The sequence below is a fragment of the Oculina patagonica genome, chromosome 6 (genome assembly GCF_052425735.1).
Source record: "Oculina patagonica isolate OP01 chromosome 6, crgOcupat, whole genome shotgun sequence".
In the NCBI taxonomy this organism is placed as follows: Eukaryota; Metazoa; Cnidaria; class Anthozoa; order Scleractinia; family Oculinidae; genus Oculina; species Oculina patagonica.
Window position 1 is genome coordinate 11,748,436 of NC_135763.1, and position 15,079 is coordinate 11,763,514.

At 39.4% G+C, this 15,079-nt stretch overlaps 1 protein-coding gene and 1 pseudogene across 1 annotated transcript in view; one reads left to right on the top strand and one right to left on the bottom strand.

Annotated features, from left to right (window-relative positions):
* The first annotated feature begins 1,021 nt into the window (after positions 1-1,021).
* LOC144657853 (uncharacterized) lies at positions 1,022-4,012 on the top strand (annotated as a pseudogene).
* Positions 4,013-4,766: 754 nt separating this feature from the next.
* Positions 4,767-15,079, bottom strand: part of LOC144658656 (unconventional myosin-IXb-like) — a 47,941-nt gene continuing 37,628 nt past the window's right edge. The window contains exons 34-44 of the mRNA XM_078519117.1: positions 13,213-13,318; positions 12,425-12,507; positions 11,870-11,966; positions 11,465-11,545; positions 10,758-10,886; positions 10,166-10,271; positions 9,369-9,500; positions 8,349-8,475; positions 7,904-7,992; positions 7,062-7,222; positions 4,767-6,507 (exon numbers count right to left, since the gene is read on the bottom strand). Of these exons, the coding sequence (XP_078375243.1) occupies positions 6,398-6,507; positions 7,062-7,222; positions 7,904-7,992; positions 8,349-8,475; positions 9,369-9,500; positions 10,166-10,271; positions 10,758-10,886; positions 11,465-11,545; positions 11,870-11,966; positions 12,425-12,507; positions 13,213-13,318 (1,221 nt within the window). The 3' untranslated portion in view covers positions 4,767-6,397. The remainder of the gene's footprint in view (positions 6,508-7,061; positions 7,223-7,903; positions 7,993-8,348; positions 8,476-9,368; positions 9,501-10,165; positions 10,272-10,757; positions 10,887-11,464; positions 11,546-11,869; positions 11,967-12,424; positions 12,508-13,212; positions 13,319-15,079) is intronic.

The window sequence follows — 15,079 nt, forward strand, 5'->3', positions numbered from 1 at the left end:
CTTCGCTTCGATACACTAAATGAATTTCTTCAGTTTCTGTAAGAAATTTTGCGGCGGTTATAGGTCGAAATTCAAGCAACTTACTGCAAAATCAAAAATTATGTTGCGTGTGTCATTACGTGTATAAAGCATTCGTGTACAAATTCTTCGTGTTTCCAAATATGGTATTTAAAAATCACTATTTAGCAAAATGAATATTCAAACGCTGTGCACGCGCGTAACACGTTCGGCAAGCCTTATGGGTTTCTGCTGATATATAATTGACATTTCATTGTGGCGATGGCCTGTTGGTGGGTTGCGATAAATTGAAGACCGTATTAGCTTATTTTGCAGTGATATTTTTAATGAGTGGAAAGTTATTAAGCCACAAAGTCGATTACCGGATTTGGTAAACCGGAAGTGGGTTTCTGTGGGCCCGGAGTACCGGTGTCGTTTTGTTAAAACTGCTGTTGCGATGGATATTCTGAAAAATGCGATGTATAGTACACCTAGTTGTGTGCCTGTTTCTTTATTTTTGTTTAATTTCATTGCCGGTATAAAAAGTTATAACGTTTTGAAAATGGCACATCGTTGGGTAATACTTCGTAAGCTGATATACCTTGAGCATGTGTTGCGATCGGCGAGTGAAATATTGCGATGGCTACAGCAACGAGGGTAGCATCACTCTTGGAAAGAACCGAATTTTTAACCTAATTTTCTCAAGTTATAACGCAACAAACTTCGCAAACTTTGCACAATGAAAAAACGTGACAAGAAAAGCTATTTTTAAAAACAAATGCAAAAATAACATTTTGTTTTTGTTCTAGCACTTTGTTTGCTGTATCTGAATAAGGAAAATGCCTGTCAATTCTTTTTTTTTTTCGAAGAATGGAAGTTTAGATATCAAATGGGAAATCGGTAACCGGTAACCGGTAACCAGATTGCAACTGGTGATTAATCATTTTTTCGTCATCCAGGCTCTGTTGTTGTGCGAGGTGGTCACGTGACGTGTTCGCATCAAAAGTTTTCACAACTGGCTAATATGTCGGTAAAGATTGAAACCCAGTGTTTCACTACTAGGAATTCTGAGAACGCTTTGGTAACAAGTATGACTCATGATTGGTCGACCAATAACGCAACCTTCGACCAATCATAGCTAAGAAATACTAGTGCCGAAGTTTGCTGCTCAGCATGTTTGCTCGTACAATCGTCCAATATATGAACCCAGAGGAAAAAATCTGAAAATCGAATGGTTCGAAAAACATTTCCGCAAAATCTTGTCGCAAATAGTGAGACACCTCCAGAAGTATTCCCATAGTGCTCTTTGAGGACAACCTTAAGGTCAACTGGTTTTAAAAAAAAGACCTTACTGTGAAATTTGACTGTCCGTCTGTACTGTGTTTATCAAGCGCTCTTAATGAAATTCTCAGAGCTAACATTTATTGGAAAGAAAGACGTTGTTAGGGAGAATTTCTAGTTTTAAACTGTGAACTGAAATCAGTCTTAAAAGAGAGCGAGTTGTCTTTTTTAACATACTTAACTTAGGACCTGTAAAAGTGCTTTCAAGTTCTTTGTCTCGTTTGGTTTGTTAACATGACTCCCGTGTTTGGTTTTCTTATTTTTAAACATTTCTTTTTTTTTGCCTGATATCTGCAGGGTCCTAAAACTAACATGACCAAACACCTTCAGGAGAACTCAGAGGAACATTTACAGCTGGCATTGGAGGTGATCAAACAACAGAGGACTGAGATGGGAATACAGCGAGGCCGGCTAAGAAAACAAGAGGAGAATATCACTCAGCTTATGGAAAGTGTCAGCAAGTTGACGGCACTTTGCGAAGAAACACTCAAAAGTAACGCGGAGCAGGAGAAAACCATCAATCGTTTGTCGGAACAAGTAAAAGAGCAGAAGAAACATCAATCGAAACACGAGAAGGAACTGAGGCAAAGAATTACCGAGCTGGAAAAACGGGGACCAAAAAATGCCCCAAAACGGTTTTTTTCGTTACCTGGGACTGAACGGTTACAGGGAACTTGTCTGGCGAATTTCCAGCTTCTCCCGAAGATTGCAGCGAGTTCAGTCTATTTCAGTTCAGTCTAGCTCAGTTCAGTTCAGTGAACCATTCTATACCTCGGCGTTCGGTTACAAAGTCGTAGTCTGGGCGTACCTTAATGGGAGAGGCAAAGAAGCGGGGACCTGTTTGTATTTGTACGCATGCGTCATGTCTGGGGAGTATGACGCAATACTTCAATGGCCAATCAAACCGCACTACACGTTCAGCTTGCTGGATCAAAACCCGAACTGTGAAGCAAGGAAGGACAACAGATCACTACTAAGTAAACCACCATAGCCAGTCATTGCGTCTGTTTCTTACACAAACATAACTATTAGGATTTTTTTTTTACCATCTAGCCAGTAAACCCTCTAGTCAGTCAGTCTTATGGATGGTTTTCTGCACTTTCGACCTTCGTCTGCTCAGTCTGTGTGTTCAGACCTGTCACGTGCTTATGCACATGTCAGGCTGTTTCACTCAGCAGTTTATTCGGATCGTTTGTTTTTGCAGTCTTCATCCGTTACTTACATAAACAGTAAAAGCCGAAATATTAAAACCTACTGAGTTCCGAAACTTTTTGGTTTTAATATCACAAATGGCATCCCACAGTGTTGGAACTATTCCTTCGCTTCAAAAAATCAAAAACAGTTTGAAACGTGGTTTAGAGAGATTTACCCTGATTTGGCTTTTAGTTTTATTTATACGTTACAATACGGATAAAAGATCAATGTAACGTCTTCCCGCGCGCGCTTATCCCCTTTTTTTCTAGCTTACTCTTCGCGAAATAATTATCTCTCTAAGGGGTCTGTCACTGTGCCCCTGACGAGAATGGCAGACTTTCTGAGCTTTCATGACAATCTTCTCCGATCCAGGAAAACTTATTTGTGAGCTCACTATTATAATTTCTTCAATTTAAATAACAATGGTAATGTACCTAAGCGATAAAGTTAAATAGGGATAACAGGTCACTACTAAGTAAACCACCATAGCCACTCATTGCGTCGGTTACTTACACAAATATAACTATTAGGACTTTTTTCTTTACCATCTAGTCAGTAAACCCTCTAGTCAGTCAGTCTTATGGATGGTTTTCTGCACTTTCGACCTTCGTCTGCTTAGTCTGCTTAGTCTGTTTGTTCAGACCTTTCAAGCGCGATGACGTCAGAAGGAAAGGGATTGATAGGCCTGGTCGGGATGAGAGAGCAATCATTGTTGGATTTGACGATTTCATTAAACACGAAGAACTCGAAGCTGGGAACTTTCTTGTGGATGACACCCTATTCATCCGAGTTCTCGTAGACATGCCTGAATCATAGAAATGAATTTTCCACTTTTCTCACGATTCCAATTCTCAATAATAACCCCATTTAGGGCCGAATTTTACAATTTTGTAATCATCAAAAGGAAGGAGGTAGCTAGTGAACGGGGCTCTGGCTGTCTCGTTCCCAGGCCCCGTTGAAATTTGTCGGTGAAAGGCGGGAAACAGGGAGCGCGGGGCTTGATGGTTAGGCGGCGAAACGCAGGTTTCCGAGTGAACAGGCCCATAGTTCTACGCGCACCGCGCTCTAACCAAGGAGGGAGGCCTGGTAACGAGGCACGGCCATCACAGACTATGATGATACGTTTCAATTAATTTGCAATATGACAGCCAGTTCTAAACAGCCTCGATCAAAAGAACGACGTCACGGCTGCCATGCATATAAATGTTCCCAAACAATAGAACAGTTTTGTTTTTCACGGGAGAAGTATCTGACATCTCTTTCTAGAGAGGGACAAACAAAAGGATTGACCGCGCCCCAGGGAACAAGTTTGCTTCCTATAATATCACTTTGTGTAATTTATCCCTTTATTTACGTGGGTAACGATCGTGCATTCAAAAATTTATTGTTTTCAAATTCAATTCAAAGCGTCTGTATAAAGTCTGTTCAGGAACCCATTACCCTGGTCTGTTGCTATATATTTCAAATTTACTATATACATCTCAACGCTAAGGTTGAAATAAAGTACCGATTGGGAAAAGATGTGTAGAGTATTTTTGAAAATCCACAATTTTAGAATATGGTTTATCTTTGCTCGATTTTGTCCGTGGGGACGAACACGAAAGCGAGCAATCACGATATACGAGAGACGCCACAAGAAGAGCGCCGCTCGTATATCGCGCGTTCGATCGCTTTCACGTTCGTCCCCACGGAATTTAAAGCGAAATAGAGACTTCTCGCAGTATACTTTCCACACAACTGGCCATTTTGAATATCGACTGCATTCTGACAGAGCTGATTGAAAAAAAAAAATCAGTTTTTGGTGCAAATTTGGTGCTAAAACAGGCCAATACACTTGTACTTGATCAAGGTCTCCTTTCCAGGGTTTACCATATATGAAGACCAAAACTTTTCAGGCCAGTAAAAAGAATATACAGAGTAGAAGGTAGCGAGAATAAGAAGGCAGAGAAAAACGAAAGGAAAAGGAGCAAAAAAATTGGTACGGTTCAGCAAAAAAAAAAAAAAAAAATTCAGCTTATGCGCATGCGCGGAAACAAAATATTGTACATTTTCACATGGAATCTTCATCAAAATCTTACTAGCGTGAAGAAGTGCTTTTCTAGCAAAGTTGAGAGAAATTTAGCATCGTACCACCAAAAACCAATTTAACGGTTAAAAACGGCTGTTTTGAATAAATTCAGAGGTTAAAGGGTTAACTTAACGAAAAATTTTTAACGACAGCCTTTGCACAAGAATGTCTTCGAAACGTGAATTTATTTATCAGGAGGTAAAACTTATAAATTCCCTACAAACACATCAATTACTACTGCTCTGAACCTATCGGCAGTATCACACGGGCAAATATATTACAATAAAGTACATATTCTCTTGCAAGTACAAAACTAAATGAAAGCCATTCACGTAATTATTTCAACATTGTGTATAAATAAATCCTACATTAACGAATTAATATTGTTTACAATTCTTGGCTTGCAATCACGTGACAAGGCGACCATGTTGGTGGACAAAACAATTAAAAATGTTTTGCGGAATTTGCATGATAAGTGAGTTTAGTTCCAAGCCGAAGGAAACAATTTGTTCTTGTCCAACAACATGACCGCCGTGACGTCAGCTGCAAGCCAGCAATTCTTGAACATTTCGTAGTTCATTTGAGTATGCCCGGCTACAATATTTCAAACGGAAAAAAACTTGCTTAAGTAGAGGCATTTAATGCCAATGAAATAAATCCCTCCATTTCTTTTTTCATCCCATTTTCGCTGTCTAATAAAATAATTTTAATTTTCATTATAAATGTTTTATTTATTTACCCCATTAAGGCAAGCTGAAGACGGTCCCAATCGAAAACGCTGAGATTCAATTTTTCCCCATTCTTCTAAGTACGATAGGCTTGTTGTAGTCTCGACTCTAGGATTACCGTTTCATAGAAAAAAATCTCTTAATTCTTTCTCAAATTATTGTATAGGGAAGAACCAAAACTAGCTATAGTAACGTAATTTTCGCCCAGTATTTTTAAAATCCTATTGAGTCGAATTGTGCCCGTCCCATGAGGCATCGCGTGAACAATATGGCGCCTGCGCCATGGAATAACTCTCATAACACCAGGTCTGTGGTTTCGTATTTTCACTAAGCTTGCGAAACGGGCAAACAACGGCATTATTCCCTTATAAAGTCTATAAATCTTTAAAATTATATTTTTATATTAGTCCCCAGACAGTTTGTACCTGATCATTTCTTTGCAAAATCAGTCAAACAGCATTAACGAAGCGTGTATTACATTGCTCAACCAGAAAGATACGGATAGTTGTAGTATCAAAACATAACTTTTCTGCAGGGGTATTTCAATAAAAAATCTCGTAAGAATAAATGAATGAATCAAAACTGGAACACGTTCATTTTGGCTTCCTTGACTTGCAGCTCAACTATTTTATAGTTTCCTTTGTCGAGATTCGCGCTTTTAAGACGCTCCCTGCTACATCTATGTGAATGGTGTCCTTTGCAGCCATGTTGCTCCGCTCGTCACGCAACGGTCCACCACTTTAAAGAACGTTTGCGTGACAGCCCAGATAATGACCACGAAAGACATTATCACATCTACCTCATAGATTAGCGCCTTCAATGATAAAATAAGTCTCTATTTTCTCTGAATAATTAATCTTGCCTGCACATCTGTGCATTGACAAGTCATTCAACGCCATTCCCTCAGTTTTTTTTTTTTGAATTTCATTTGGCAGCGTTTGAAGTCAATGCCCACGAAACTACTACTACTTTTCAGTCAGGCTTCCTCAATGACTCCAGAATCAGCAGCGATCATTCATAAGCGGGTCACCTTAGAGGAGGTACTTCAAGTAATACGCAATGAAGTGTTTCATCTTTGTACGGCTTGTTCTCGTAACTTGGCTCTGGTTGGTCGACGCCTTTTTACGGCCGACTGCCTGACGCGGTTCTTCGTTAAGTGATTTAAACGAACAGGAGTAGCTGCGAAAAAGAAAATGAAATGAACTTTAGACCGTGAACACTAACCTCCCTGTGCAAACCACAGGTGAACCACGTATAATGCAAACCACGGCTTAAGAGGCACGTTTTGATTGTCGTGCTTTTGAAGCGCTCTTAAATGATTTGCAGTTAAGTGGAGGTTTTCCAATTAATATCACATTTCTCTACTACTCAAAACCATATCACACCCTCCATCAGTTTTATTCCACATTCTTTTCCACATGCGGGTTGGCTGACTTATGAAAATCTGCTGTAATGATATTAGGTTTGATAGACTGATTGATTGATTGATTGACTAATTAATCGATTGATTGATTGATTGACTATTTGATTGATTGCTGAGAGGAGTATTGTCTTTTTTTCTGGCAAATAGAGTTGTTCACAAGACAGTGCACGAAGAGCTTTTAAAATTCTGAGATTATTCTTTCCCAGTCGTTAACATCGTCACGCAACTCTCCTCGCTAAACAAAAAACAGAATGCAGAAGAATCTGTGCTGAAGATGATTCTGCATAATGTATGCACACAATCTACTCACCAGGGAGGTCAAAGGTGACTGCGTACTCCTCTACCCTATCATCTTCAACTGCGTCCAAGTCGTCATCTGTTTGACAATCATCACTGGTGAAGTCCTCTCCACTGTCCCCTCCTCTGGGGACGCGAGGCTCTAAACTAATCATATTGGCTGTTAAAACAGCTCTGAAATAGAGCGAGAGAAAAATAGAGAATTAAGAATTAGATGCCACTCTTTACACTAGATTGTAGGAGGCGCGGTGGCCTAATGGTTAGCGCACTCGGCTCCGAGTCGAATGGCCGAGGTTAAAGACCTGGCCGGGGCGCTGCGTTGTGTTCCTGGGAAAGCCACTTTACTCTCACAGTGCCTCTCTCCACCCATGTGTATAAATGGGTACCAGCGAATTTAGTGCTGGGGGTTAACACTGCGATGGACAAGCATCTCATCCAGGGGGGAGTAGCAATACACCTAGTCGCTTTATGCTACCGAAACCGGGATAAGCTCCGGCTGTACGGGCTCGGTCACAGACTTTACACTAGATTGCAGGAACTAAAATGTTGTCATTGTTGTCATTGTCTTGCTGTCATTTTAAAATGAAAGTAAGACTGCAAGTCTGTTTCAAACGCTGACAAGGCGGCTCGAACGTGCATCACGTGGTAAGGTTGTCTGTACCACGTGACGTTCAATGCCTGATCACGTGCCACAGAATGACGCGCCTTATGATGCACGCTCGTACAGCCATTCCCCACAACAAGATATTTATCTACCTTCCCGCGAAAACACCTACTTCGCACGATTTTCCCTTAGGTCTATTTTATTCCCACTCTATTTATACAGGCTTTAGCAAAATTCATTAAGAAACTAACCTTTGCTCTTGAAGCTCATAAAGCTGCTGCGTAAGAAGTCGTTTTTCGTCTTCTTCTCCTTCTAGACCATTTTCAACTAAATCATTATCCTGCCGTTAGAAAAACATCGTTAGAAAAGAGCTTCTAAAGGAGTCCAGACCATCGATGAAATGCAATCAAGGTCATAGACACGGAAGGTCACGCAACAATAACGTTTCCCTTACTAGTCACGCAAATCCAGAAATTCAACAAAAGGTTGGGGTATGCAATTTATTAGCAGGGGCATTAGGAGACGTGTTTTAAATTGAGAGGGCCAATAATAAGTTGACAAAATAAATCTTTTTTTTTTCAAAATGTGACTACGAAAAGAGAAACTAGTTGTATCTCCACACCGATTCGTAAACATACAGAGAGAAACATTCAGAAGAAAAGATAATACTACACAAAGCCGATTATTAAAACTTACTTCTTCGTGGAGGTTCAACATTGACAAGCGCTTGTGAGCCGTGTCCGACGCGTTATCGATTTCCCGGATGTTGTTGATTGTTGCTCGGATCTTGGATGACTGGCCTATAATCAGGGTTTCTAGGCATCTAGTAAAACATGACAAAAGTTGCAAAATGAAATTCATATCGAGAAGATGTCAGAAAATAAGAAATACAGTTCTGTACTTATAAAGATTGGGAGGCGCAGTGGCTCGCTACCCCTCGAGAGAACAACAGACCAAACAAAAGGAACTATGCCCCTAGCCCCAAAAACAACAACTGCTAAACTACAGAACAAGAAGCTTACGAGATCTGCTACACTACTGTTTAAAGGTGAAGTTCACTCCAGATTGGCCATTTATTTTCTTTAGGGCAATTAAAAGTTTTTACAAAGATATGTTATTTTACAAAATTTCAGCCTCCAACGTGCGCTATAACCCTACGAAATCTTTCCCAAAACTCGACAACTGAACGCCGCCATCTTGGAGCTGGTAATGTATGCGTGACGTCAAAGAGCTCAGCCTGCAGTTTGACGGGAAAATTTTACTAGTCGAAACTCCTTGTCTTTTGTATCTTTTGGAGCTCTGTTTGAGCAGAATGGAGATGCACAAACAGGCTCTTGACAAGCAAAAGCCACTACGAAAAAACAAGGAGTTTCGAGTATTTAAATTTTCCCGCCAAACTTCAGGATAAGCTCTTTGACGTCACGCATACATTACCAGCTCCAAGATGGCGGCGTTCAGTTGTCGAGTTTTGGGAAAGATTTCGTAGGGTTATAGCGCACGTTGGAGGCTGAAATTTTGGTGAATAACATATCTTTGTATAAACTTGTAATTGGTGTAAAGAAAATAAATGGCCATTCTGGAGTGAACTTCTCCTTTAAGTTTCAGAATCAGGATTTAAGCGCCAGTTTATTACGCCACTAGGTTCCAAAAAGCCTTCACTCTACTTTACCAACTTTCAAAAAGACCACAACAAAGGAACACTTCCTTCGGACTTACTTAGTCTGTTTACCGACGTCTTGCATGCTCTCCAACGCACTCATTCCTGGCGGCGTCTCCATTACACACTGTGCCCAGATTATAGCCAGAGCATTCGAGTTCATGAGATTCTCCTCCTGATGTTGTGATATTCTGCGAGTACAAAGTCAAACTATTAATTCTCCCTGCTAACTGTTATATATTTCTTTCAATGTCAGTTCTGAGAATTCGCCGGTGGATCAAGATAGCGTGTCCTTGTTGATGAATTTCTATATTCTCGTGAAATATTTGCTTGATAAATTATTGCTATCGTAAGGAGAAAGTAGATTTTGATCAGTTTTGGATATTATAAGGTTTACAGTCAAAGCTACGTCACGGGGATGTAGCAGATTTTAGCCACATTTAGACAAACAAATGGACACCAAATTGAGTAAAATATAAAAATAACCATACAAAACAGTGAAAACATTTCAATAACAGCAAATACAAAAGATGGTATAGTCTTTCTAAAAGTCGCACGCTTCTCGTTTTGCGTTTGGTGGTAGTAGACCCCCGGGAGCTCTCGTGCTTTGCACTTTGTGAGCTCGACATGTAAGCAGGTCTAAAGATGGTACCGATGTTCGTGCTGAACAGTTTTCAAATTTAATCTCGTTTGTTTGTAACTTTAAATTATAACGCCCGGGAGACGTAAGTTTGGTTGTAACATTAAGTTTCATAGCAAGTATTTGGAAAACCGCGGTAAGCTAGACAGCAGTGTTTCACTAAAGGTGACAATGTACTACTCCTGTTTAATGGGGAAATCGGTACGAACATCTCACCTTGCAAGATGAAAAACAAGTCTTTCGAGAGTGTTTCTACTCGCTCGAGGCAATTTTTGCACCAAGTTGTAGAGAGCTTGCAGACGCAACTTGTCTTCGCTTAGTTCTAAAAGACAAACAAGAAAAGAATCAGCTTTTCTGTTAAGGAACCATACAGTTTAAAAAAGTCACATAAATAAAAAAGAGTATCACAACCCATCAGGCCTTCGAAGTCTATGGAGGTATATTTATGACAAAATTTAATAGTTGAAATAAAATCATCATCATCATGAATACATCAATCCAAAGTAAAATGGCAACAAGCCATGTTTACGTTATGCCTATTTTCGTAATCCTTTTAGCGTTTTGCCTGTTTGCGTTACGCCTATCTTTGTGATGTCTTTTAGCGTTTTGCCTGTTTACGTTATCGCTTTTTGCAGAATCGGCTTGTTGCCAATCTACTTTGGATTGATGCATTCATGATTTCGATGATTTTATTTCACTTACTAAGTATTGAATTTTGTCATAGATATACCTCCATAGAAGCCCTGCATGACGGGCCCGAGTGACAACTGCAAAAGAGACTAAGAAAGCAATAGGAAATTTAACTAACCTGCAGTGCGAATAAAATCCATGTAGAAATCCGCCGCGATGATGGGAACCGCCAACTGCCTGAAGAACAGTTTTAATACTCCAGCTACCACGTGTACAGTGTACTCGTCTAAATGCACATTATCAATTCCTGCAAAGGAATGCCGTCACCATTTAGTAAACTCCAAATGTAGGCGCGCTATCGTAGGACCTTTGGCATACCCGAGGCAAAATCTTGCTAGGAAGTTCTGGGGAATTGAGAATTTGGAGAACTCAAAGCTCTCAACCTTTTTCCAAACATTTTTCATAAGGTATTTCTTGAAAAAAAAAAATCATTTTTTTTTTTCAACAGGAATTAGTTTTCCAACTTAACATATTTTGTTTTTAATTTTGGGTAAAAATCTAGACGAGGCAAGTGCCTCGTCTTGTCTTTGGCTAGTAACGGCCGTGGATCTAAGTAATTTTGGAAATTCTCTACTGCTAAAAGGACTGGACGAAGACAGTCGGTTTTCTATCTATGAGAATTGTTTAAGCCCACGGATTCTGTCGAACAAGTTGCTAAGCAAAACGACGTAACCTTATGGCGCCATGCTGACGCAAGTACTTGAGCTAATTTGTGATTGGATAAAAAGAATTAGAAACTCTTCGAGCACTTTTACACCAAGAATAGTACTTGCCCCCCCCGGAGAAAACCGGTCTCCAATCAAAATATAAATGAATGCCACTCACCTAAGGTACAAATGTCGTTCTTTAGCTTCTTAACAGCAACGTTACTCGGAGATTTTCTATAAAGGCCCTCAGTGTACAAACCTATTGAAGAATGAAAAATATATAACGTGTCAGGATTGTATGACTAAAACGGACTAAATAGGAATATCGCTTTAAGCGAAAACACACAATTAGCTGCACATCATACAGAGCACAGTAGTCAGACAAAACAACATTACAAACAGTGTACTTCTTTTCCGCCGAAGAACTATCGCTCAAAACGACAACCTTAAAAGGCGGTTGACTTACTTATCAACTTTGAAGTGAGTTTTTTTTTATTCATTTGTTTATTAGTTAGTTAGTTTGTTTGTTTGTTCCTTTCTTTCATGAATTTTAATGATTCATGTGTTTAAAGGAGTGACTCACCTCTTGATTCGATGTCTTGAATGAGTTTATCAACTAACGGTGGAACAGAGTTTTCGTTGGACACTAGACTGGATAGATCACCGCCAAACAGTTCCGTCTGAAAAGAAATAATAACCTTGTATCAAAACAAACTCACTAGGGAGCACAGTAAAAACTAAGGAGTGGCTGGAGAATTGCTACTACCCCCTGGATGGGACGCTAGTCCATCACAGGTTTCTCCCCTGCATTCTGTCAGGTTTCCCTAACAATTCCCCAGTACCCATTTATACACCTGGGTGGAGAGAGGCACTGTGAAGTGTCTTGCCCAAAAACGCAGTTTCCCAGCGAGTGTTTCAACACGGCCCTCTCGATGCGAAATGCAAGCAAAATCATTTGGCCACTGCGCTTCTTTTCACCAGAAGTGACAAAAGGTAAATTAATTAGTTTATGAGAAATTAAAATAGCTGTGAAACGTAGGTCTAGATCAAGTTCAAGCTTCGTTTTGCAGACTCGTTCGTGCTGAAATTTTGATTTCTGCTGAAGAATAGAACAGAAGTTCCTATAGTGAGTTCTTACCTTTCCTTTTGACTTGTTTGTTCCCTTCCGACAAATGTTCTGAGACTTGGCGTGACACTTTTTGTGACAAGTGAATCTGCACTCTGCAAAGAAGCACATCAAAACAGAAATGTAATTAGCTTGATAGAAATGGGGTTAAGACGCCGGCTGCCTCCTCTTAGCTAATGTACGAAGCGACTAGAAGAATTTTACCACCCCCTTCCCCTGGATGGGATGCTAGTCCATCCTATTGTTAGCCCCAGCACTAAATTCGCTGGTATCCCATTATAAACCTGGGTGAAGCGAGGCACTGTGAGAGTAAAGTTTCTTGTCCAAGAACACTATAAAACCAGAAAACGCCCCTTCTCTCTTTATATAAAAAAGCATTGATATCAACTTAACTTTTCATGTTCTATAAAGAAGCAGTTATGTATAATAATCGTACCAGATTGAAAATTTTGAATTATCAGGACCCGCTTTACAATTTGCCATGTTTTACAACTGACGTGGTTACCCTGTATAAACAAGGAGAACTGAAGAACACAACACAATGACTCTGAGCTGAGGAGCCAAGTTTGAACTTGTTCTGGAGTCTAGTGTACTAACCATTAGGCCTGTACAGCCCCCGAAATGATCTTCGCCCCGAAATGACCCCTAAATTGGCTCTGAAATAAACCATACCCCGGATGTACAAACCACAGCGCCTTTCCTACATCTGAAAGGCTCTAAATTTGTCACTCAAACAACACATGTTGATGAGGCACACTAACTTTCTACCACAATCTGATGGTAAAATTCTTATGAATTACCTTGACAGACAAATCCTTTCTCAAGTCCCCAGATAAATCCTCCACAATGCTCACAAAATGTTGGAATACTAAACTGTGTCGTGGAGAACTTATGGCCGTTAAACTCCTGCAAAGAAAATACTTCTTTATAAGCAATGCTTATGTACAAAAAAAAAAAACAGACAAAGAAAACTAATCATTTTAAGGGCCGTTCGACTGCCACAAAACATAAAGCATAAACGAGACAACGTGAAATCTTCAACGTGAAATCTTCGAACTGCGTTAAAATGCAAAATTATTTTTGTTAGTAGTATGTTAAACCGGACGACTTTTAATATTACACGACGCAGCTTCTGACAAATAGCGCTGTATTTTTTCCCGTGAATCATAAAATTGTAACAATTTGGCGCAACAAACGCTGCGTTAAAAGTCATCGGCGCTATATTACACCGTGTTTTTTTTAGGGAAAATATTCCGTAAGGTCCACCATTCCATAATGACACTCAAGTTATTTAAACTTAAGTTTTTTTACGATTACAAAAAATTGACGGCGTTTGAGGCATACTACAAAATGGCAGAACTCGTACAGATAACCGCGACTGTTGATTTACAAAAATATAGAAGCGGTATTTTTTTGGTCAATGTGACAAGACACATTTATGCCAAACAGTCATTTGAAAGTCCCCTATGTTCTTTGTTATTATCTTCGAAGCAGTAATGAAAATATAGCCTTTGTACTTATTTTCACGTTGTCGTTTTATTCATCAAAAAAATATCAAGTAAATGGTACAATAAAACAAATACAAAGGGGCAAGTATCATGAATGCGGACAACGGATAGCTGACTCGATAACTTCGAACGGATGAATTTACTTTGGGGCGTATCGTGCCCGGCTATTAACTCGAGAAAATAAACGAATAAAGCAACGATGGATGGCAATAAACAAACTATTGTTTTTCTCGAGAATAACGAAGAAAAATATACAGATTACTTCTATACATGTTGGTAACGAAACAGAGTTACAGTACTCAAATCGTGATATTATTATTATTATTATTATTTTAGCTTAATCTTAATCAACAATGAAAAGCAAAAATTTAAACGGTCAAACTGCCTGAATTAACTCAAAGAACAACACGAGTTAGTATAATCCAAGCCTATTCATTCAACGAGGAGCAAAAATACATATATATATTTTTTCGTACCAACCAATTAAGCGACAGATCGACTATCATAAACAGTGTTTTTTGTATTTAATCATGCAGAACGTTGAAACAGGACTTAAACTGAACAACGAACGGGGAAATCTTCACCCAAACTGATACAGATGTCCGATCAAATGAAGAGCAGCGACTCCACTAATTGAAAATGTAATTACAATTGAAAGACAGCCGACGATATTTGACGCAACTCAAATAACTAATTAGGATAGCTAATTAGCGACAGACATACCAAGTTGCTTTCTATGCTCGATGTTCGAGCCCTTAAGCCAATACTGGACCATCGCCTTAGTCTTGTAGGCCTTGCACCGCTAGTTGTTGCAAACGCCATATCATTAACAGTGAAACTCACTCCATAACACGACGAAACGAAGAAATGAGAGGAAAAAGAAACAGCCGACCTTCCCGACTGTTGACGTCACAAGATTCACCGCGCATTTTAATTGGTTGTTTATAATTTATGCACATAATTTAAAGCAGAACAATTTTTAGCGAAATGACGTGAGTCAGTGCAAGATGGAGGGTAATAAATGAGGTTTATAGACCTCGAGAAAACAAAGCAACGGGATAAAACTGTTATTAATACAGACACCTTCACAATAAAGGCGGAGAAATAATTTTTTTTCTTTTTGTTCTTCTAAGCACGATAAATATATCCAGAGAGCTTT